General features: G+C 44.4%; 1 protein-coding gene across 1 annotated transcript in view; it reads right to left on the bottom strand.

Moving 5' to 3' along the window:
* LOC124556403 overlaps positions 1 to 25,861 on the bottom strand; it is a 692,955-nt gene that overhangs the window by 516,465 nt on the left and 150,629 nt on the right. Inside the window, exon 2 of the mRNA XM_047130364.1 lies at positions 17,735 to 17,970. Coding sequence (XP_046986320.1) covers positions 17,735 to 17,970 — 236 coding nt within the window. The remainder of the gene's footprint in view (positions 1 to 17,734; positions 17,971 to 25,861) is intronic.

Raw genomic sequence — 25,861 nt, 5'->3', positions numbered from 1 at the left:
AGCCTACGGAATATCAGACCAGCTGTGTGGCTGGATTGAAGAGTTTTTAGCAAACAGAACACAGCATGTTGTTATCAATGGAGAGACGTCTACAGACGTTAAAGTAACCTCTGGCGTGCCACAGGGGAGTGTTATGGGACCATTGCTTTTCACAATATATATAAATGACTTAGTAGATAGTGTCGGAAGTTCCATGCGGCTTTTCGCGGATGATGCTGTAGTATACAGAGAAGTTGCTGCATTAGAAAATTGTAGCGAAATACAGGAAGATCTGCAGCGGATAGGCACTTGGTGCAGGGAGTGGCAACTGACCCTTAACATAGACAAATGTAATGAATTGCGAATACATAGAAAGAAGGATCCTTTATTGTATGATTATATGATAGCGGAACAAACACTGGTAGCAGTTACTTCTGTAAAATATCTGGGAGTATGCGTACGGAACGATTTGAAGTGGAATGATCATATAAAATTAATTGTTGGTAAGGCGGGTACCAGGTTGAGATTCATTGGGAGAGTGCTTAGAAAATGTAGTCCATCAACAAAGGAGGTGGCTTACAAAACACTCGTTCGACCTATACTTGAGTATTGCTCATCAGTGTGGGATCCGTACCAGGTCGGGTTGACGGAGGAGATAGAAAAGATCCAAAGAAGAGCGGCGCGTTTCGTCACCGGGTTATTTGGTAACCGTGATAGCATTACGGAGATGTTTAATAAACTCAAGTGGCAGACTCTGCAAGAGAGGCGCTTTGCATCGCGGTGTAGCTTGCTGTCCAGGTTTCGAGAGGGTGCGTTTCTGGATGAGGTATCGAATATATTGCTTCCCCCTACTTATACCTCCCGAGGAGATCACGAATGTAAAATTAGAGAGATTAGAGCGCGCACGGAGGCTTTCAGAAAGTCGTTCTTCCCGCGAACCATACGCGACTGGAACAGGAAAGGGAGGTAATGACAGTGGCACGTAAAGTGCCCTCCGCCACACACCGTTGGGTGGCTTGCGGAGTATCAATGTAGATGTAGATGTAGAACCTAACTGATGCAAAACTTTTTTTGATATGTGTTTCTCGTGCTGGTCAATTCACCTTACTAACAGAAATTTAGAGGGTGACACCAAAGATACTTAGAGAGATTTTACGTATGCACTGTCACGTGATACCACGCATGTATCCTTTTGCAGGCGTGTGCTTAAGGCGGCGCTCCGAGCAATCAACAGACGCCTCAAATCTACGCTACGGATATTAGCCATTTGAACCATTTTCATCCAAACTCACCGGTACGGTTCGCGCATCCGTCTGCTAGGCATCCTGAACGTCTTCTACAGTCACACTGATCCACTTCCTTCGGTTTATAGCGACAACGAGAGCCGCAGGCACATTTTAGCGGTAGATGGTGTTGCACCGAGATATCAATGTTGACCCTGAACCCGAGGGCCGACATGTTTCAAATGCTTATCATTTCTGCAGAACATACTAATGTACGTGCCCTGTGAATATGAACGTCCTACCTGTTGTTGTTCAAGGTGTTCTGTTTTTCTGAAGATGTGTATGTATATTTGAATGTGGTCTAAATCGTATGCATAATCATACGATCTCGACATCGTTACAAAGTGTCAAGGTACAGTGATTCCTTTCAGTAACTATAGTTCTAAAATTTTGCTGCTCTGATATTACACACGCACTATTGACGATTCCTTAAACAACGGATAAGATGAATGCAAACTACGTATTCATTAGTGTTGGTGAAATTCGCCGATCAATTATCTCTCTACAATCTCTAAAAGGCTCGTAGATAATTTTCTAAGTACCAAACGTTTTCTTTCAACGATTCCTGTGCCTGAGATCGCACTCCCTAGTGTGCCTCCATCTTTTGTGGGGAAAGAGACAACACGTTCACTGGATCATCAGCGTGTCAACGGCTATTTTTTCAGGACACTGTATTATTATGTACACTCATGTTCACATAAAAACAGAACATTTTGAACGACTATAGATAGAACTTCCATATTCACAGGACACTTACATTAGTATGTTCTGCAGAAATGATTAGCATTTCAGTCATCTCAGTTCGGCATGTGTCCTGTTGCCTAGTAGGCACAGGGTCCGCCATGGGATCTGATCACTTGCTCCATGCGTGATGGCATTGACGCGTATAAGGTGCGAATAGTGTCCTGTGGTGCAACCATCCATACTGCATTCACCTGGTTCCAAAGTTCATCTGTGGTGGTTGGCATTGGGTCACAGCGGTGCAATCATCATTTCACCACATCTCACACATTTTCGATTGGCGATAAAACTGGTGATCTGTCGGGCCAGGGCAAAAGGCTGACATCCTGTAACATCAAGAAGGCACAGATTCGTGCAGCAACATGTGGTCGTACACTGTCTCGCTGAAAAATGGCGTCTGGGGTGTTGTGCAGAAAGGGTATGCCTATGGATCAAATGGTTCAAATGGCTCTGAGCACTATGGGACTTAACTTCTGAGGTCATCAGTCCCCTAGAACTTAGAACTACTTAAACCTAACTAACTTAAGGACATCACACACATCCATGCCCTAGGCAGGATTCGAACCTCCGACCGTGGCGTTCGCGCGGTTCCAGAATGCAGCCCCTAGAACCGCTCGGCCACCCCGGCCGACGCCTACGGATCGCAGGATATCGTTCACCTAGGTCACACTGGTCACAGTGCTCTGGACTATGATTTGTGGCTGTACCCAATGGCACACCACACCATAAGGCCTTGAGTTGACGCTTTATGTCTTTTGTGAATGCAGGCACTATGATGCCGCTCCCCCTGTCGGCTGCGAAGCAAAATGCGACCATCATTTTCAAACAAACAGAACCTGGATTTGTACGAAAACACTATCTGATGCCATTCCTGTGGCCAGTCACGTCGTTCCATACACCACATCGTCTGTCACGTTTCTGCACATTCGTCAGAGGTTGACGGAGAAGTGGACGACGCACGCGTAACCCACGCCGTAATAAACGGCGACGGACTCTCTACCGTGGTAGTTACACCGTTGCGCCAGAGCCGAGGAACACGCAGATCTGTCCTGCAATGCCATTCAGATAAGGTGGCGATCTTCTCGGGTCTGAGTGGTGCGGGCTGATCCACCTCGTCGTCTTCTATGGCCTTCCGAGAACCATTCTGCGCACATCTGTTGCATTGCCGAAACACTTCTTCGTACACGAGTATCAATTTCCTGCATGGATGCATCACATTGTCTCATGTCATCCGGCATCGCGCGACTGCTACGGTCACAGGTTCGAATCCTACCTCGGGCATGGATGTGTGTGATGTTCTTAGGTTAGTTAGGTTTAAGTAGTTCTAAGTTCTAGGGGACTGATGACCTCAGATGTTAAGTCCCATAGCGCTCAGAGCAAATTTTGTCTCATGTCAATAATGTGCCCACTTCCAAACTCAGCCTGGCCGGTGTGGCCGTGCGATTCTAGGCGCTTCAGTCGGGAACCGCGTGACCGCTACGGTCGTAGGTTCGAATCCTGCCTGGGGCATGGATGTGTGTGATGTCCTTAGGTTAGTTAGGTTTAAGTAGTTTAAGTTCTAGGGGACTGATTACCACAGATGTTAAGTCCCATAGTGCTCAGAGCCATTTGAACCATTTTCATCCAAACTCACCGGTACGGTTCGCGCATACGTCTGCTAGGCATCCTGAACGTCTTCTACAGTCACACTGATCCACTTCCTTCGGTTTATAGCGACAACGAGAGCCGCAGACACATTTTAACGGTAGATGGTGTTCCACCGAGATATCAATGTTGACCCTGAACCCGAGGGCCGACATGTTTCAAATGCTTATCATTTCTGCAGAACATACTAGTGTACGTGCCCTGTGAATATGAACGTCCTACCTGTTGTCGTTCAAGGTGTTCTGTTTTTCTGAAGATGTGTATGTATATTTGAATGTGGTCTAAATCGTATACATAATCATACGATCTCGACATCGTTACAAAGTGTCAAGGTACAGTGATTCCTTTCAGTAACTATACTTCCAAAATTTTGCTACTCTGATATTACACACGCACTATTGACGATTCCTTAAACAACGGGTAAGATGAATGCAAACTACGTATTCATAATTGGATCACTCGTTAACAGACTAAGGATCTTAGTACTCCCACGGTATCATAGTTTCCCACAACAGAAAAACACGTGAAGGAAGATTAAGATTAGTGACCCGTCGACATGATAGTCATTAGACACAGAGATAATAATAACTGAGTCAGAATAACCATCCCAGTATTCATAGTGAAGTGAGTAAACCGCTGGAAAAGTGAATCAGAGTAGCTGGAAGAGTACTTACAGTCCATTCAATAAGAATCCTGCGTTCTGACCACTGTGTCTCCTTGCTAGGTCTCTGGCTAGCGCCAGAGTTCATTTCTCACGGCTCTAACAACAAAATGTGAAATAATCGCATCGTCTAGAAGCACGGATAGTGCGTTCTTCTGTGTTGATTGCACTTTCAGGGACACTGCCACTGGCTGGCTGTGGTGTCACTGCGTATCGACATGAAGACGAGACGTTTGGTGATGCTCCTCTATTCGTTCTTGGGATTCCGGAAAGAAAAAGTTTTTGATAGGATCGAAAGTAATATATATATATATATATATATATATATATATATATATATATATATATCATTTAGTCAGAGGTGGTTTGCTGCTGGACGGCAGCAGGAGAGTAGGAAGCAAAAACATTTTACGTAACGAAAATATGCTCATACAGTCCTAATATTTATCCAACGGAGAATTTTTCTCCTTGTAATATAATTGCAAGTGATGAAACTGTAGTCCAGATCATCGATTATAATAATACGAATGGAGACAGTAATTTAGGGAAGAAACCCAGCCAGGAACTTCTATGGGAATTCTAGAATTCAGTGCCGTAAGCGAGCAAACGCATACGCTCCTTTCTAATATGCACTCTACTGAAATTCTCGTCAATTGACGGAAGAAAATGCAGAGCGCAAAAATTGGAAATCCTTCGCCCATATGCAGTGAAGAATATTCTCGAACAGAAACAGAAGGCAAAGGACGGAAAGGAAAACCGAAGGGGAGAGGAGATTAAGAAAATATGAGAACAGAAAAAACCTCTTTTTGAAAAGAGTAAACTGCTCATAGCTCCGCAAAAAAATTCATTTGCCCTGAGTGCTGATGTTATTTTGATAATGATTGGATCGAGTGTGATGAACGCAAGTAATGTTAGCGTGAGGACTGTACGGTTTCTGAAGGTCTGTGACCACTGCTGAAGAATTTCGTATGCGAAAGCTTGGGCTACTGTGCAAATAACAGTACGAAGTTAACGGTTTTACACTTGCGCTCTTATTGTGTCTGTCTTACGATTAAAAATACGTGTATAAATACTTAGATTACAAAAAGCACTCTATCTGAAACTTCCTTAAGTGTGTGTAAAAATATAAAGAACAACTAATTCACAAATGTAATGGAAATGTCTTCCTCTTCCTTCCTATATGAACAGAGCATTGTTCCTCAACAACCGAGATCCTTGTTGTATTTTAGTTTAGCAGTTCTCAACCAAATAACCCTGCCACAACATGGAATACTAAGATCAGTATAGATGTTTTAAAAGTGCATTATACCTGACAATAGCTACATAGAGGCTCATTCATTTATAGCTGAAACAATTTTGTTTTCGGCAGTAGCTCTTTCAAGTTTTACGGTTATTGGATATGAATTAGCTCGGCGTGAGGTAGAGAGATTGAAGGCAGGAGCTACGAGTGCATCGCGTGAATCATCTAGCTGTCAGACGAAGATGTCACAGTGCCAAACAGATACGAATCGTTGGCACTGACATGTGTTCAGATTGAGTAAATTGGTATAATGTACACCCAGTTCTCAGTGACGGAACCCTTGCGTGCATTTTCCAGAGAAAAATTTCCCCTGCTCACAATAGTTAAAATTTAGGAGTGGTCGATAATGTCGTTCCTATCTCCTTTTGGAAGTAGATGTCTTAGTCAGGGGGTCAGCTCACATCGCAGTGAGTTTGCGTGCAGAGGAGCGCGTTGCTACCAGCACTAAATTGCGTTGAGTGATGTAATCACAGCCACAGTCGTCTGATACCGTGAAAGGGTCTGCTGTAGGCCTTATGCGAGCTCCTCACGGTCTTAAACATTTATGCGCCGACATGGAATAGTATATATGAATACATCATATCAACGTATGCTAACCGTCGATACGATTCGTGTGAGAATGCACTACGAAGACCATGATTACGTCGAATCTATATGCAAGAAATACAGTATTAAATCTCCTTCTGATACACGGGGTCATTACGGCTAATCGAATTAGTGAAAAGCCTTACTTTCAGCTGCTATCGCTTCTAAATACCTCCCCCTAATGTCGCCTCAGTAGAGCAGTGGAAGTGCTTGTAATTATAATAAAAGAGACGTGCGTCTTGTAATTAGTGTGACCTGCATGTTCCGTGCACATTCGTGGAACATTCAGAAATAATGAGGTAGAATCTCACCTATTTCCTCAACGCGTTATGTGAAATTTTTAGCTGTAGACAGGATGCCTGTGATGATAGCTCGTTCAGTGCAGTTTGCGTTCTCTCTCTCTCTTTTTTTTTTTTTTTTTTTGAAAAAGGAAGAAGCACTCGCTTTAAGCGAGCTGGAGGAGCCACCGATACCTAATTTGGGAAGGGCGGACGGGACTTTGAAACCCAGTTCGTAACCATCTCTCTTGGTACCGTGCCGCGTGGTTAGAGGCGTCGTATCACAGATTGCGCGGCCGCTCCCGCCGGAGGTTCGAGTCCTCCCTCGGGCTTGGGTGTGTGTGTGTTATTCTTAGCATAAGTTAGTTTAAGATGGTTTAAGTAGTGTGTAAGTCTAGGGACCGATGGTCGCAGCAGTTTGGTCCCTTAGAAATTCACACACATCTGAACATCTTGATGCCGTCAGTTGGAAGAAGATAATCTACATCTACAACTACGTGATTACTCTGCTATTCAAAATAAATTGCCTGGCAGAGGGTTCAATGAACCACCTTCAAGCTGTCTTTCTACCGTTCCACTCTCGAACGGCACGCGGGAAAAACGAGCACTTAAATTTTTCTGTGAGAGCCTTCATTTCTCTTATATTATCGTGATGATCATTTCTCCCTATGTAGGTGGGTGCCAACAAAATGTTTTCGCAATCGGATGAGAAAACTGGTGATTGAAATTTCATGAGAAGATCCCGTCGCAACGAAAAACGCCTTTGTTTTAATGATTGCCACTCCAATTCACATATCATGTCCGTGACACTGAGCTAATTGTGTTTCACAAGAACGATATTTTCTGAATCCGTGCTGAATATGTGTCAATAAATCGTTTTCTTCGAGGTACTTCATAATGTACGAATACAGTATATGTTCCAAAACCCTACTGCAAATCGACATTAGTGATATAGACCTGTAATTCAGCGGATTACTTGTACTTCCCTTTTTTGGGTATTGGTGTGACTTGAGCAATTTTCCAGTCTTTAGGTACGGATCTTTCTGTGAGCGAGCGGTTGTATATAATTGCTAAATATGGAGCTATTGTATCAGCATACTCTGAGAGGACCTGACTGGTATATAATCTGGACCCAAGGCCTTGCCTTTATTAAGTGATTTAAACTGCTTTGTTACCCCGAGGACATCTACTTCTATGTTTCTCATTTTGGCAGTTGTTCTTGATTGGAATTCAGGAATATTTACTTCGTCTTCTTTGGTGAAGGAGTTTCCGAAAACCGTGTTTAATAACTTTGCTTTAGGGGCACTGTCATCAGTGACTTCACTGTTGTTTTCGCGCAGTGAAGGTATTGATTGGTTGGTTGGTTGTTTTGGGGAAGGAGACGAGACAGCGAGGTCATCGGTCTCATCGGATTAGGGAAGGACGGGAATGGAAGTCGGCCGTGCCCTTTGAAAGGAACCATCCCGGCATTTGCCTGGAGCGATTTAGGGAAATCACGGAAAACTTAAATCAGGATGGCCGGACGCGGGATTGAACCGTCGTCCTCCCGCATGCGAGTCCAGTGTCTAACAACTGCGCTACGTCGCTCGGTGGTATTGATTGCGTCTTTCCACTGGTGTGCTTTATGTATGACCAGAATCTCTTTGGGTTTTCTGCCAGATTTCGAGCAAAAATTTAGTTGTGGAAATTATTAAAAGCAACTCGCATTGAAGTACGCGCAATATTTCGAACATCTGTAAAACTTTGCCAATCTTAGGGATTTTGCGTTCTTTTAAATTTGGCATGCTTTCTTCGTTGCTTCTGCAACAACGATCTGACCCGTTTGTGTGCCATGGGGGATCAGTACCATCACTTATTAGTTTATGTGGCATATATCTCTCAATTGTTGTCGATACTATCTCTTTGAAAATATTCCACATCTTTTCTACAGTTACATGATCAGATCGAAAGGAGTGAAGACTGTCTCTTAAAACGGAGTTGAGAGCATTTTTATCAGCTTTTTTTAAATAGGTATACTTTGCGTTTCTTTTTGATGGTTTTAGGCGTTACGGTATTCAGCCTAGCAGCAACTGCCTTGTGGTCGCTAATCCCTGTATCCGTCACAACACTCACTATTTGTCCAGGATTATTTGTAGTTGAAAGGTCAAGTATGCTTTCGTAACCATTTACGCTTCGAGTGGGCTCATGAACTAATTGTTCAAAATAATTTTCTGAGAAAGCATTCAGTACAATTTCGGATGACGTTTTATGCCTGCCACTGGTTTTAAACGTAATTTAGTATTCAGTTTAATTTAATAAGGTGTTCGGTGTCAACGAGTGACAGCCCGTGCGTACATCATGATACTCAGTAGTGTCTCTCTCACAGAAGCATTGCAAATATTGTGTCAACAAACTAAGTCGCAGCAAGAAATACTGTTATCTGTTTTAAATACAGAGAAAATCTAAGTTCTAAGTTTTTGCGATAACTGTCATCATTAAAGGATTGACCGTACAGATATCTGTTGGCATTTGAGGAAAAGTGGAGACATATATTCGTTAGGAAAGCTGACTACACTACTAGCCTTTCTAGGCAACACGTATTCTTCGCAGAGCAAAGGTGTCAAAAGTTACTTACTTTCTATCTGGACCGTCTTCTTGGCATCTTTTCTGACAGAAACTTACCTTATAGTGCATACCAAGTATGTAATTTTCGATCCAGATTTCAGAACATGTGCGTGTATTTGCATTAATTGCAGTGCGAGCACCGCCGTAGGCACTGAGACGGGCATGACATTTCTGATGATTCTCGGAACCATTCGAGGGATAGAACACTTTCTGATTATGAAAATACTGATCTACATATCTTAGCAATCTATACCTATCATGCCTGTTTTAACTTGTATGGCAGACAGAATATTCTATCTTCCTCATGCATGTGTACCTTTGCCTAGATTATACACACTGAGCAAGAATGATGTTATGTCCCACCAATATTTACCATAGGAGGCTCTCTGGCTCTTCCATTTTTATGACAGTAAAATACTGAGGGGTTAATGGAAGTCCGTCGAAAAAGTTCCGAGACTGATTTTATTGCTAACGTACAAGTGACATCACCGAAGAAACTACAGTGGCACCCTACACTAACAGTTGTAAACAACAGATGTGCATTATGTGCATTTGAATGTTAAGCAGTGGACGTGCGACCGTTCTGTGACTACGTTGATGGGTTGCAAATCACAATGCAGCAGTATCTCTAAATCAAGTGTTCAGGAAACTCTACAGAATATTTTGAAGCAGAGAAAAATGTGTGTAAGGTTTGTCCTGCAGACATTGATTCCCGAACAAAAACAATGACGCGTGAACGCCCCACAACTTAACTGAAATGCAAGATGAGGACAATTCTTTTCTGGAAAAAATCATCATGGGTGACGAAACCTGGTGTTGTCAATATGAACTTACAACTAAGTGCACGAATTCACATGACGGGTAAATTCTTTGACGATGTAGCAGACATTGAAGCCAATGTGACGCACGAGTTGAACAACATCCCAAAAATGACTTTTCTGACTGTTTTACATGGTTGTATGAACGCTCCGTTCATTATACTCAAGTGGGTAGTTACTCTGAACAACACCCGAAGCATTAAAATCATCTTAACTTTTCTCCAATTTTTATTTTTAAAGTCTAGAAACTTTTTGTACTAGCAGTGTATGTGTCACACACTCAGCTTAGAAGCTCTCTGATTGCCATATTTCGTTGAAAGGGAAGTTGCTTAGCAAGCAGTTGAGAAACGTGATTGGATGAGCTGATGTGACACCAAAATACTGAGCTGTTATTTGGAGAGCTCAATATTTGTGTTGGCTTAGAGGGTCTCTGGATGGCCTGTTTCCTTGTGAGAGAAGGATAATGGAGGGGAATAGAAGGGTAAAGAAGTGGGGAGGGAAAGGGAAGGTAGAGTGTGGGGGGACAGAGGGGAGGGAAAGGAGTCCAAGGTTAATTTTATCCAGAATTTGTATTGCACTCATTCTAATGACCTCAGGATTTCATTACTCTCTTCTGTTCTGATTAACTTATCATTCATCTGACTCACGGAAATTACGACTCTTCCCGATTCTAGGTTTCCAGAATGGGAATGTCTCCAGTCAGAATACATCTCATCACATGTGCCATTCTTAGAATTATATCTCCTATCATTTTTCTATCTCTATATTTCACGATGGGAATGTGAATTACAATAACACAATTTTACGCAAGTGACGGTTTATCAGGTGCAACACAATCGTCTTTCTCCCTCAGGCATTCCTTTTTTGAGAAACAAAACTCATCTCTTCTAACTGACTATGAAGTGCTCATCTGTTAACTGCCTTTTAAAGGAACTAAATGCTTTCTATCGTCTAAAACAGTACAGTATAGTGCGTTGCACCTGACGCCATAAAACACCATATGTACACTTTGCTTGGTTTAAAGTTTGACGAGGGGCTGGATGGAGGGGAATCGTAAAAACGAAACTGTCGCAGTTATAGACTACGCCGTGCAGAAGGGGAGACAAGTTGATCTTTATGGATGTCTTGGAATGCTAGTTTCACGTCAAAAACTATGGCTAGGATCGATCTCTGTAAAACCAAAAGAGTAAAACAGGAATCATTGTATGGTCTTGTTTGTTGGTACGCTCTGAGGGTTGTTTGGTCGTCCATTAGTAAAATTTTCGCCCACGCGCGTAGGCACTTTTTTTTCCGGAGGTGCATTTTATCTTTAACGCATCTGTTTAATATAAATGAATGCGATGCTAGGATGTAGAGTGTAGTATTGTAAGTGATGGAATGAAAAGAGTAAAACTCGAAAGTTATACGTAGACTAGTCCTCTTGAATAATGACAAAAAAAAAGGTTCAAATGGCTCTGAGCACTATGGGACTTAACTTCTAAGGTCGTCAGTCCCCTAGACCTTAGAACTACTTAAACCTAACTAACCTAAGGACATCACACACATCCATGCCCGAGGCAGGATTCGAACCTGCGACCGTTGCGGTCACGCGGTTCCAGACTGTAGCGCCTAGAACCGCACGGCCACCTCGGCCGGCGAATAATAACAATAATGTTTAATGTCCTCATTTGAAGTTAAAATCATCCGCAATTTCTTACGTCACGAAAAATTATCTACGAAACTGGTGCATCATCCGCTATTAGAAATGGACATGTGTCGCATCTTACGCCGGTCAAATATCACCAGTCGCACAGGTGTCGTCAGGGATGTGCGTCACCACAGCAGCGAATGGTAACGGCCTAAGCTATAGAGGCTAGCAGTCAATGCCTTCGCTGAAATGAGTGCAATGAATGGACACCAGTTGAGTAGCAAACATTTCAGCACCCATTCGTTACTAAATTGCGGTGCCTGTGTTTTTACGATGTACTCTGCAATGCCCATCAAAAAATGGTTCAAATGGCTCTGAGTATTATGGAACTTAACATCTGAGGTCATCAGTCCCCTAGACTTAGAACTACTTAAACCGAACTAACTTACGGATATCACACACATCCATGCCCGAGGCAGGATTCGAACCTGCGACCGGAGCAGCAGCGCGGTTCCGGACTGAAGCGCCTAGAACCGCTCGGCCACAGAGGCCGGCGCAATGTCCTTCAGACACGCACGTATCATAAAAACACAGGTACAGCAGTATAGTATTTCACACCAAGAAAAGGCCGCGATAACAATCATAAGTCTCTCCTTGTGCGGGAATCACAGAAATTGTGCAAGCATAGGACGTAGTCAAATGGTGATATATGGAAGTTGGGACCGGTCCTGGAGGCGTGCTCGGATGGCCGAGGCAGATGAGGCGACCGCTCGCGTAAATCCGGGTTCGATTCCCGGTCAGGCACAAATTTTCATTGTTACCAATACATTGTGCTGGTGTCGGATTATATTCGTAATTCCAAATACATTTCTTGTATTCTTTTACCTAATCGTTAGTATGCCCCCGAGAATGCAAACACTTATAAAGGTCGTCGCTATTTAAGTTTTTCGTCGTTCCAAGAACAGATAAAGACTTCAGTAGCCATCCATGGCGCGGTTATCGATTTAGGCAGCGAGGAAGTTATGCTGGTACTGTCTTGTAGGCACATCATCAAGTTGGTCCACTAGTTTCTTACTGGGAGGATGCAGTGGGCGGAGCCTCTGAGCCGCGTCACCTAATGAAGACCGGCGCCACGTGGCCGACAGACACCCTCACTCTCAAACATGTTGTTGCCAAGTCGAAAAATGGTGGGGAACCAGCGTCAGCTATACACTTTGCCAAACTCGATATACCCAGTCCACAAGGCCTTGGTGCTGTTCTGTTTTAGACGCTGTTGCGCCTGGTTTTGAAGTATGCACCCGTCGTCTGGGGAAACTCGGCCGATACAAATAAAGATCTTCTACAGAGGGCGAAAAATGGCACTACCAATTTCGATTTGCAAATACCCTGGGATTTCCTGACGGCGGAACTCAATCAGATAACTTATCTCCAGAAGAGCCAGTGAATTTTAAGTGAAATGTAGGACGTCACAGCACCGACACACGTGGAAGCTAACACTACGTTGCAGTGCCACAACACTATCAGGTGGACTTATCTGCTGGCGTAAGAACATTCTTTCGTAACACACTAATGTACGTTTTTTTGGTGTGTTTCAGATAGATCAGAGGCAAGAGCGTCGTCAAAAGTGCCACAGGAATGTGTGACAGGTCCACTCTCGTTTCCTGTATACGTAAACGATCTGACGCATAAAGTGAGCGGCAATCTGTGACTGCTGATGATGCTGTAGTGTACCGGTAAGTGTCTTCGTTGAGTGTCAGCAGGAGGTTACACGGTGACTTAGACACAATTTCTATTTGGTGTGACGAATGGCAGCTTGCTCTAAATGAGTGAAAATGTAGGTGAATGCAATCCTGTAATGTTTGTATGTAACATTCATTTCCTACCGATCTTACTTCTGCTTCGATTTCATATCTCTATTTGCATTGTTATGCCTAGGTATTTAATCAAAGTAACTACGTCACACAGTACACCTCTAGTACTACATACAAACATTACAGGATTGCATTCACCTACATTTTCACTCATTTAGAGCAAGCTGCCATTCGTCACACCAAATAGAAATTGTGTCTAAGTCACCGTGTAACCTCCTGCTGACACTCAACGAAGACACTTACCGGTACACTACAGCATCATCAGCAATCACAGATTGCCGCTCACTTTATGCGTCAGATCGTTTACGTATACAGGAAACGAGAGTGGACCTGTCACACATTCCTGTGGCACTTTTGACGACGCTCTTGCCTCTGATCTATCTGAAACACACCAAAAAAACGTACATTAGTGTGTTACGAAAGAATGTTCTTACGCCAGCAGATAAGTCCACCTGATAGTGTTGTGGCACTGCAACGTGGTGTTAGCTTCCACGTGTGTCGGTGCTGTGACGTCCTACATTTCACTTAAAATTCACTGGCTCTTCTGGAGATAAGTTATCTGATTGAGTTCCGCCGTCAGGAAATCCCAGGGTATTTGCAAATCGAAATTGGTAGTGCCATTTTTCGCCCTCTGTAGAAGATCTTTATTCGTATCGGCCGAGTTTCCCCAGACGACGGGTGCATACTCGAAAACTAGGCACAACAGCGCCTAATACAGAACAACACCAAGACCTTGTGGACTGGGTATATCGAGTTTGGCAAAGCGTATAGCTGACGCTGGTTCCCCACCATTTTTCGACTTGGCAACAACATGTTTGAGAGTGAGGGTGTCTGTCGGCCACGTGGCGCCGGTCTTTATTAGGCGACGCGGCTCAGAGGCTCCGCCCACTGCATCCTCCCAGTAAGAAACTAGTGGACCAGCTTGATGATGTGCCTACAAGACAGTACCAGCATAACTTCCTCGCTGCCTAAATCGATAACCGCGCCATGGATGGCTACTGAAGACTATATCTGTTCTTGGAACGACGGAAAACTTAAATAGCGACGACCTTTATTAGTGTTTGCATTCTCGAGGGCATACTAAGGATTCGAACCTGCGACTGAAGCGGTCGCGCGTTTCCAGACTGTAGCGCCTAGAACCGCTTGGCCACCCCGGCCGGCGGCATGGGTGTGTGTGTGTGTGTGTGTGTGTTGTTCTTAGCGTGAGTTAGTTTAAGTAGTGTGTAAGTCTAGGGAGCAATGACCTCAGCAGTTTGGTCCCATAGGATTTCACACACATTTGAACATTTTTTTTGTAAATTGTTAAACCACATAGCTATTAATTAATAAGTGTCCGAGAAAAGGGCCATTTAGATACTACTACGTGTGCCTAGGGCGATTGACAGTAATGTTCCGTTTGGCGGTCCTCTGCGTCACTACATACACTCAGCCACAGAGGCAGTGAGAAGAGGGATATCGTACCGAGATACCGTATCAATCTGTTCGCGTCGGTCAAACGCCTGCGTGTGTGGTGTCTCGGATGACGTCAGAGGAGAGCAGACCTAAAGGCGTTTTCGCTGAAAGTAGGATGTGAACTAGCGAGGATTGTAAACCGTCCTGGCTCGGTTAGGTTTCACGGAAGTAACTGTCTGCGTGCCGCCTTTATGTTGACAAAAGCCGCGTAGCAAGTGGCGAAATTATTTTCCACTTTTAAGGCGAGCAATTAACTTTTTGTGATTAGAAGTAAGGGTGATACACCATTTTACTTGGAACTTCCCGTAGAGGTCGCCTCTGAACTGTAAACAGTGCAGTTCCAATAGGGATATTATTATTATTGGGGACATTATTAAATTTTGTGTGTGTGAACTTTTACAGAATATATCACACAGTTAAAACAAAAAACTTTTATGTATAGTCATAGTTCCTGATACCACTGAGTAAACAGCAAGTAGGAACATTTTGTTTCAGTGAGCACTAAGAATAATGTGGACTTGCAGACTGCAAAATTACAATCATGTTCTCCATCGCTTTTTGGCTACCGCAAAAATAGTTTTCAGGCTCTTGTAAACGGCGAAGGTAGGTGTAAGCCACGCACAGACAAGTTTAAGTGCCGTCCACTGTGGGCGATCGGTTCTAGGTACTTCAGTCCGGGACCCTGCTGCTGCTGCGGTCGCAGGTTCGAATCTTGCCTCGGGCATGGATGTGTGTGACGTTCTTATGTTAATTAGGTTTAAGTAGTACTAAGTCTAGTGGACTGATGACCTCAGGTGTTAAGTCCCATAGTGGTTAGAGCCATTTGAACAATTTAAGTGTCTTTTCATAACGATATAGCGGAGTAACGACCATTAGATTATTTACCCGCCACCCCACAACTGTGACCTCTGAAAATACCACACATACATATATAATAAATGTAAGACGTTGTGAAACCCATATCTGAATTTACAATCAGTAAAATTTCCGCGCTTTTGTCCCCTAACTTGACAAGAAACATTCGTCTAGTAACTTTCTACTGAAACGAGTAGATACATGAAAAATAAAGTAAAATAAATGAAAACAATAATCGGATTTCGAACACAGAACGCAAAACTGATAGGCTGCGACGATAGCCACAGTGCCACTGTTTCAGCTGACATTATAGCACTCTAAAAGGCATCTAAATTACGTCGGAAACTTTGACCGTCGTTTTCTCAGAAACAGTTCAGTATCTATGGATAAGCTGAGACACGTTTTCGCTTATTTTGACTCCTCTTCCACTGAGCGAAGTTTCTGGAAAATGTCGTTTTTTCCTCGTTAGTTAGGGCCTGGTTTCGTACTTCCATCTGTGGTCTCAGCTCTGTCCACCCTAGTGACCTCTGTAGTGATTTTTTCTGCGAGGTGAGTGACAGACGCCGGTTGGTGTGGCCGTGCGGTTCTAGGCGCTTCAGTCTGAAACCGCGTGACCGCTACGATCGCAGGTTCGAATCCTGCCTCGGCATGTATGTGTGTGATGTCCTTAGGTTAGTTAGGTTTAGGTAGTTCTAAGTTCTAGGGGACTGATGACCACAGATGTTAAGTCCCATAGTGCTCAGAGTCATTTGAACCATTTGAGTGACAGACGAAGGAGTAGACTATGCCCCACGAGACCGCAGTACGCGAACGTGAGACTAAAGTGCGCGTCATTTATGACGGCGGCCGAGTTTAGGTTCGTTCTGCGTATCTGACGTCACAGAACACAGACAGCCAATGAACAGAGCTCGACTGCAGTGCAGAGCACGGACCAGTCTCTTCAGTTTTAGAAACTGCTGTGGTCATCAGTCCCCTAGAACTTAGTACTACTTAAACTTAACTAACCTAAGAACATCACACACATCCATACCCGAGGCAGGATTCGAACCTGCGACCGTAGCAGTCGCACGGTTCCGGACTGCGCGCCTAGAACCGCGAGACCACCGCGGCCGGCAGAAAGTTTGGAAAAAGCATTCTTTATACCAACTGCTTCATATCCTATTAATTAATTAAACGAAACAAGCAATAAGCCTCCTAATTCAGGCGATAGCAAGGAAAGGTGTTTGTATCATTCCCACTAACCGCTTTTTCGCAATAAAGAACAGCGGTAATTGTTATTTCCTATTGTACTTCGACGAAACGTAATTCATAGCCATACCAACAGTGTTTGTCGGTTTTTTGCGTGATATTTTAAAGTCCTCCTGGAGTTGCGTTGAATGACGAGCTGCGTTAGCATAATGGATTGAGTGTAGGGCTGCTGAGTGACAGATCCTGAGTTCAAACCATGTTTGGTGTCTAATATTTTCTTTATTTAAAAACAATATCGAAGTGTCTCACTTCATGAATTTTATTCGTGGCAACTAAAATCGACCATACGGAAACTATACGCTATGGACTTTTACCTCTGCAAACTCTTCAAAATTTAGTGCAATGGTTTACTACATCTAATACTGCACAGTAACTACATTGAACATCGAATCAAAATTAAGTCATTTATGGGGGAAGGTATCAGTCAAGAAGATGTGTAAAAATCAAATTTTTGGGCCAAATAGTTTTTATGAAATCGGATGATAAAGTGTGTCAAAGCAGTCGAAACACCTTGTGTCTGCACAGGCGAGCAATGCAATGAAGACAAAATCACGCACATCGCGGAATGTGGGGAGCACGTCTCTGTAGCAGCGAAAGGGTTAATGCCGCAGTGTTGGCTTTACTTCATAAACTGCGCGCTCCCCCCTAAACGTAAGTTTGCGAACTATGCTATGGCGCTGCTTCTCTTGGCGCGTACAACTGGCAACGCAGCAATCTTCCGCGAATGGGTGGGCATGCGCGAACCGCCAAGATAAAAGAATTGAACTATAGTGATAAGCAAACGTTACCGGCAGCTGCTGCGGGGGGTCGAGGCGCAGCGTGTAGCGGCCGCCGTAGGCGAGCACGGCGCAGGGCAGCGTGGCGCGGCTGGCGTTGATGCGCGCCGCGTGCAGCCGCAGCCCGGCCCGCAGCAGCAGCAGCCGCTGCGCGCCCGCCGGCACGCCCTCCAGCTGCAGGGGCACCGCGCCGGACAGCGCGCGCACCTCCTCCGCCAGCGGCCGCACCTCCCAGCACATGTCCCTGCCTGCAACACGCCACACACGGCTCCAGCCACACCGACTCACAACACGATCCGGCTTCAGAGCAAATCCTGCAGAGGTTATAAGGTTCTGTCTGGGACGCACATAGAAACTTGACCAGCAGCAAAATAAGGTCTCGAGCACATGTTATCTAATAGGGGAGCAAGACGAGATAGTGTCTCCAAAAAAATGAATTTTTTAAAATTTGATTCTTTGGAGTCTTGTTCATACACTCTCCAAAGGACTTTCCTGAGAAATTGTTTTAGAACATTTATTTTATTGAGCATCGTGTGCTTGTAGCTCACTCCCGGATTTGCTGTGACAGTAAGATTTAACGTACAACGTTTCCTTATTACTTACCTTAATTTGGTTTTATTAGTTGGTGCCATAGTTAATAGTGATCCGATGTGTGCACCTTGTATAGGTATTGTATGTATGTATTGTATGTTAACCGGTGACATAAAAACGACGGAGAGGCTCCGTCCCCGCCGCAGCCGCAGTGGTCCACAACCCCACGACGACTACCGCACTCCACCCCTCCTCCGCCCCACACCGAACCCAGGGTTACTGTGCGGTTCGGCCCCCGGTGGATCCCCCAGGGAACGTCTCACACCAGACGAGTGTAACCCCTATGTTTGCCTGGTAGGGTAATGGTGGTGTACGCGTACGGGGAGAATTTGTTTGAGCAGCAATCGCCGACATAGTGTAACTGAGGCGGAATAAGGGGAACCAGCCAGCATTCGCCGAGGCAGATGGAAAACCGCCTAAAAACCATCCACTGACTGGCCGGTTCACCGGACTTCGACACAAATCCGCCGAGCGGATTCGTGCCGGGGACCAGGCGCTCTTTCCCGCGCGGAAAGCCGTGCGTTAGACCGCACGGCCAACCGGGCAGGCAGGTGTACATGATACTGTTCTCATATACAGCTGTGGAAATATTGCCAAGTGTTGGGAATTAGAAAATTTAGGGATTATTCTAGGGAAGAGTGTGGTGTTACATCTTCGCCGTTGTGGCAACTGTAGAATGCAAGATGCTGAAAGATCTGTGACAGGTAGATGCAAAACAATGCTGGAGGACACGCTAGAGGCAGAAGAAGATAAAACATACGCATCAGGCTGTTCATAATCATCTCTAAGTTCAAACTCAACTCATTTTCTTTGAAAGTGGTTTCCTTGATATATCATTTTTTACTATCGAAGACAATTTTCTGAAAAAACTATTCCAGATAATTCATTGAAATTTGGTTTGCATATACACTCCTGGAAATTGAAATAAGAACACCGTGAATTCATTGTCCCAGGAAGGGGAAACTTTATTGACACATTCCTGGGGTCAGATACATCACATGATCACACTGACAGAACCACAGGCACATAGACACAGGCAACAGAGCATGCACAAAGGGGGCACTAGTACAGTGTATATCCACCTTTCGCAGCAATGCAGGCTGCTATTCTTCCATGGAGACGATCGTAGAGATGCTGGATGTAGTCCTGTGGAACGGCTTGCCATGCCATTTCCACCTGGCGCCTCAGTCTGGACGTGCAGACCGCGTGAGACGACGCTTCATCCAGTCCCAAACATGCTCAATGGGGGACAGATCCGGAGATCTTGCTGGCCAGGGTAGTTGACTTACACCTTCTAGAGCACGTTGGGTGGCACGGGATACATGCGGACGTGCATTGTCTTGTTGGAACAGCAAGTTCCCTTGCCGGTCTAGGAATGGTAGAACGATGGGTTCGATGACGGTTTGGATGTACCGTGCACTATTCAGTGTCCCCTCGACGATCACCAGTGGTGTACGGCCAGTGTAGGAGATCGCTCCCCACACCATGATGCCGGGTGTTCGCCCTGTGTGCCTCGGTCGTATGCAGTCCTGATTGTGGCGCTCACCTGCACGGCGCCAAACACGCATACGACCATCATTGGCACCAAGGCAGAAGCGACTCTCATCGCTGAAGACGACACGTCTCCATTCGTCCCTCCATTCACGCCTGTCGCGACACCACTGGAGGCGGGCTGCACGATGTTGGGGCGTGAGCGGAAGACGGCCTAACGGTGTGCGGGACCGTAGCCCAGCTTCATGAAGACGGTTGCGAATGGTCCTCGCCGATACCCCAGAAGCAACAGTGTCCCTAATTTGCTGGGAAGTGGCGGTGCGGTCCCCTACGGCACTGCGTAGGATCCTACGGTCTTGGCGTGCATCCGTGCGTCGCTGCGGTCCGGTCCCAGGTCGACGGGCACGTGCACCTTCCGCCGACCACTGGCGACAACATCGATGTACTGTGGAGACCTCACGCCCCACGTGTTGAGCAATTCGGCGGTACGTCCACCCGGCCTCCCGCATGCCCACTATACGTCCTCGCTCAAAGTCCGTCAACTGCACATACGGTTCACGTCCACGCTGTCGCGGCATGCTACCAGTGTTAAAGACTGCGATGGAGCCCCGTATGCCACGGCAAACTGGCTGACACTGACGGCGGCGGTGCACAAATGCTGCGCAGCTAGCGCCATTCGACGGCCAACACCGCGGTTCCTGGTGTGTCCGCTGTGCCGTGCGTGTGATCATTGCTTGTACAGCCCTCTCGCAGTGTCCGCAGCAAGTATGGTGGGTCTGACACACCGGTGTCAATGTGTTCTTTTTTCCATTTCCAGGAGTGTAGATGACAACCATCTTCAACTATGCATCGTCAAATAACGTAAAATTTTCTGATATTTTCTTCTAAATAAAGTTATAAGCGAAGAAAAATGTGTCAAAATTTCTAATCCTTTCTTTTTCTACATTCCTTTTTGAAAAAAAAGCAACTCAAAAAGATTTTTTTAGGTTCAATATAATACACAGTAGGTACTTAACGTTTGGTAGAAATTTTAATTGCTGTTCATTTAATAACATTCATATACATGGGACAATGGTTTGGTATGAAATTAATCAACAGAAGGATAACGTTCTACGAGTCGGGGCGTGGAATGTCAGAAGCTTGAACGGGGTAGGGAAACTAGAAAATCTGAAAAGGGAAATGCAAAGGCTCAATCTAGATATAGTAGGGGTCAGTGAAGTGAAGTGGAAGGAAGACAAGGATTTCTGGTCAGATGAGTATCGGGTAATATCAACAGCAGCAGAAAATGTTATAACAGGTGTAGGATTCGTTATGAATAGGAAGGTAGGGCAGAGGGTGTGTTGCTGTAAACAGTTCAGTGACCGGGTTGTTCTAATCAGAATCGACAGCAGACCAACACCGACAACGATATTTCAGGTACACATGCCGACGTCGCAAGCTGAAGATGAACAAATAGAGAAAGTGTATGAGGATATTGAAAGGGTAATGCAGTATGTAAAGGGGGACGAAAATCCAATAGTCATGGGCGACTGGAATGCAGTTGTAGGGGAAGGAGTAGAAGAAAAGGTTACAGGAGAATATGGGCTTGGGACAAGGAATGAAAGAGGAGAAAGACTAATTGAGTTCTGTAACAAGTTTCAGCTAGTAATAGCGAAAACCCTGTTTAAGAATCACAAGAGGAGGAGGTATACTTGGAAAAGGCCGGGAGAAAGGGGCAGATTTCAATTAGATTACATCATGGTCAGACAGAGATTCCGAAATCAGATACTGGATTGTAAGGCGTACCCAGGAGCAGATATAGACTCAGATCACAATATAGTAGTGATGAAGTTCAAGACATTAGTCAGGAAGAATCAATACGCAAAGAAGTGGGATACGGAAGTACTAAGGAATGACGAGATACGTTTGAAGTTCTCTAACGCTATAGATACAGCAATAAGGAATAGCGCAGTAGGCAGTAAAGTGAAGAGGAATCGACATCTCTAAAAAGGGCCATCACAGAAGTTGGGAAGGAAAACATAGGTACAAAGAAGGTAGCTGCGAAGAAACCATGGGTAACAGAAGAAATACTTCAGTTGATTGATGAATGGAGAAAGTACAAACATGTTCCGGGAAAATCAGGAATACAGAAATACAAGTCGCTGAGGAATGAAATAAATAGGAAGTGCAGGGAAGCTAAGACGAAATGGCTGCAGGAAAAATGTGAAGACATCGAAAAAGATATGATTGTCGGAAGGACAGATTCAGCACACGGGAAAGTCAGAACAACCTTTGGTGACATTAAAAGCAACGGTGGTAACATTAAGAGTGCAACGGGAATTCCACTGTTAAATGCAGAGGAGAGAGCAGATAGGTGGAAAGAATACATTGAAAGCCTCTATGAGGCTGAAGATTTGTCTGATGTGATAGAAGAAGAAACAGGAGTCGATTTAGAAGAGATAGGGGATCCAGTATTAGAATCGGAATTTAAAACAGCTTTGGAGGACTTAAGGTCAAATAAGGCAGAAGGGATAGATAACATTCCATCAGAATTTCTAAAATCATTGGGGGAAGTGGCAACAAAACGACTATTCACGTTGGTGTGTAGAATATATGAGTCTGGCGATATACCATCTGACTTTCGGAAAAGCATCATCCACACAATTCCGAAGACGGCAAGAGCTGACGAGTGCGAAAATTATCGCACAATCAGCTTAACAGCTCATGCATCGAAGCTGCTTACAAGAATAGTATACAGAAGAATGGAAAAGAAAATTGAGAATGCGCTGGGTGACGATCAGTTTGGCTTTAGGAAAAGTAAAGGGACGAGAGAGGCAATTCTGGCGTTACGGCTAATAATGGAAGCAAGGCTAAAGAAAAATCAAGACACTTTCATAGGATTTGTCGACCTGGAAAAAGCGTTCGACAATATAAAATGGTGCAAGCTGTTCGAGATTCTGAAAAAAGTAGGGGTAAGCTATAGGGAGAGACGGGACATATACAATATGTACAACAATCAAGAGGGAATAATAAGAGTGGACGATCAAGAACGAAGTGCTCGTATTAAGAAGTGTGTAAGACAAGGCTGTAGCCTTTCGCCCCTACTCTTCAATCTGTACATCGAGGAAGCAATGATGGAAATAAAAGAAAGGTTCAGGAGTGGAATTAAAATACAAGGTGAAAGGATATCAACGATACGATTCGCTGATGACATTGCTATCCTGAGTGAAAGTGAAGAAGAATTAAATGATCTGCTGAACGGAATGAACAGTCTAATGAGTACACAGTATGGTTTGAGAGTAAATAGGAGAAAGACGAAGGTAATGAGAAGTAGTAGAAATGAGAACAGCGAGAAACTTAACATCAGGATTGATGGTCACGAAGTCAATGAAGTTAAGGAATTCTGCTACCTAGGAAGTAAAACCAATGACGGGGCAAGGAGGACATCAAAAGCAGACTCGCTATGGCAAAATAGGCATTTCTGGCCAAGAGAAGTCTACTAGTATCAAATACCGGCCTTAATTTGAGGAAGAAATTTCTGAGGATGTACGTCTGGAGTACAGCATTGTATGGTAGTGAAACATGGACTGTGGGAAAACCGGAACAGAAGAGAATCGAAGCATTTGAGATGTGGTGCTATAGACGAATGTTGAAAATTAGGTGGACTGATAAGGTAAGGAATGAGGAGGTTCTACGCAGAATCGGAGAGGAAAGGAATATGTGGAAAACACTGATAAGGAGAAGGGACAGGATGATAGGACATCTGCTAAGACATGAAGGAATGACTTCCATGGTACTAGAGGGAGCTGTAGAGGGCAAAAACTGTAGAGGAAGACAGAGATTGGAATACGTCAAGCAAATAATTGAGGACGTAGGTTGCAAGTGCTACTCTGAGATGAAGAGGTTAGCACAGGAAAGGAATTCGTGGCGGGCCGCATCAAACCAGTCAGTAGGCTGATGACCAAACAAAAAATAATAAAATTAAGGTTGACCGGATAGGCCACGTCTTAGTCCCCATAAACAGCAAATTGCGTTTCTTGTAATTTTGTTCGTTACTAAGATACGGATAGTAGCACTCCATGCCGGCCGGTGTGGCCGAGCAGTTCTAGGCGCTACAGTCTGGAACCGCGCGACCGCTACGGTCGCAGGTTCGGATCCTGCCTCGGGCATGGATGTGTGTGATGTCCTTAGGTTAGTTAGGTTTAAGTAGTTCTAAGTTCTAGGGGACTGATGACCTCAGAAGTTAAGTCCCATAGTGCTCAGAGCCATTAGTAGCACTCCTTTAAATAACGCCCAATAATTTTTGCTCGGTAATCCACTTGCACTCCTCATGACCTGTTCAAACACATACGATAGTATAACACTCAAGTAAACATGTCATTATTTAAAACGTAAAACAAAATCGACTTTGAGTTTCCTGTAATACGTAGTGTAGGTACTCTGGGAAACATAGTTGGTCCACTTGATGGAGTACACAGTAAACAAACGGAAACATCAAAAAAATTCACAGCGCTCATTCCGTCAACCATTTTCAGCTGAACGTTTGTGTGAGTACAGTGTGCACCAACGAAGAGAAGGTACAAATGTCATTCATCTGTGGAGAAAGTAATGAGAATGGAACTGGTGACGTATTAGAATGTGATGTCCACTAACTTTAGAAATGCCAGTCTTCACTTCAACCTGCCGTGTGCTCACGTGTGGATTCAGTGCAACAGAGGGGACAACAGTAACTTCAGTGGCCTCGTCTGTGCAAGGTCTGCCACGATTTGGTTGAAACTTCCGTTTCCTGAAGCGTTACAACAAGACGAGAAAGTGTCTATCGAGAAGGTGGGGTCTTGTCGTGATACCCTCTATTAGATTCCCTCTGCCGCAGACCTATTAGGCCTAATTTCAGCCACAATAACAGAAAAGTAATGATGATGCAGTTTTTAACCAAGGACGACCTTTACTGCACACAACATATAGTTTAAAGTCGCTATAGTACTGTACCGCATGTCCCTTATCGTAAATAAGAAAACATTGTTGCAGTAAATATTTTCCTAACTCATGTTCTCCACCGAAGAACAGCATTTCCGCCTTCCCTTCATTGGTATACACTGTACTCACACAAACCTTCAAATGAAGACAGTTGACTGGCCGCTCTGCATGTTCCTTGTGTTTCCATTTGTTTACTGTCAACTCCATCAAATCGACTTGCTACGTTTATCCTAACAGCATACAGTGCAGATGCCCTACGTACATTGTGTGCTGTTACAGGAGAGTTGGTTCAGATGGCTGTGAGCACTATGGTACTTACATCTGAGGTCACCAGTCCCCTAGAACTACTTAAACCTAACGAACCTAAGGAGATCACACACGTCCATGCCCGAGGCAGGATTCGAACCCGCGACCGTTGAAGGAGAGTCAAAGTTATTTTTGTGTTATGTTTCTAATAACGTCATGCTTACGTGAACAGTACACTGTGGTATGTTTAGAAAAGGTTTTGAGGAGAGGTAGTCGATTACCGAATAAAGCATATAGAGAGCTATTTAAACAGACGTGCTGCTGTTCATATCTTCGTAAAGAACAAAGTACTGAAGAAAAGAAATAATACTGCTTCAAGTCCCCTTGTAACTAAACAACATTAGCTTAATAAATTTCTTATTTTCTTCTGGAGAAAGAATTATTTGGGAAGGAAGAAACAAAATGAAACTTCACGGATTAAGAAGGTATGAGGTTCTATTTCAGTATTATGAAATCGAGTCAAAATTACAAAGAACTTGGCAAAATGAGTCCACTTTGCGGCGGCGCGGTTCCTTTCGTCTCGCACCAACCCGTGAACTCGTCGCAACAGATCGCCGCTAGGAGAGCCGAGCAGAAACCTACCGTACTGCGACTCGCACCAGGCTGCATACAACATAACTGTTCTGTTCTAAAAATCGGGAAAAGGTCTTAATTTTTAATGAAAGGTGGAAATACCGGCAAAACTTGGGTATATTCTGAAGTTAAGAATTATACGTTCACTGCCAGGCCCGTGTTAATCCTAACACAGCCATGCACAAATCCTTTCATTCACGTTAGCAAGTTTATGATAACGTA

Source organism: Schistocerca americana, chromosome X (assembly GCF_021461395.2).
Source record: "Schistocerca americana isolate TAMUIC-IGC-003095 chromosome X, iqSchAmer2.1, whole genome shotgun sequence".
In the NCBI taxonomy this organism is placed as follows: domain Eukaryota; kingdom Metazoa; phylum Arthropoda; class Insecta; order Orthoptera; family Acrididae; genus Schistocerca; species Schistocerca americana.
This window is presented reverse-complemented; position numbering and strand designations above follow the sequence as displayed.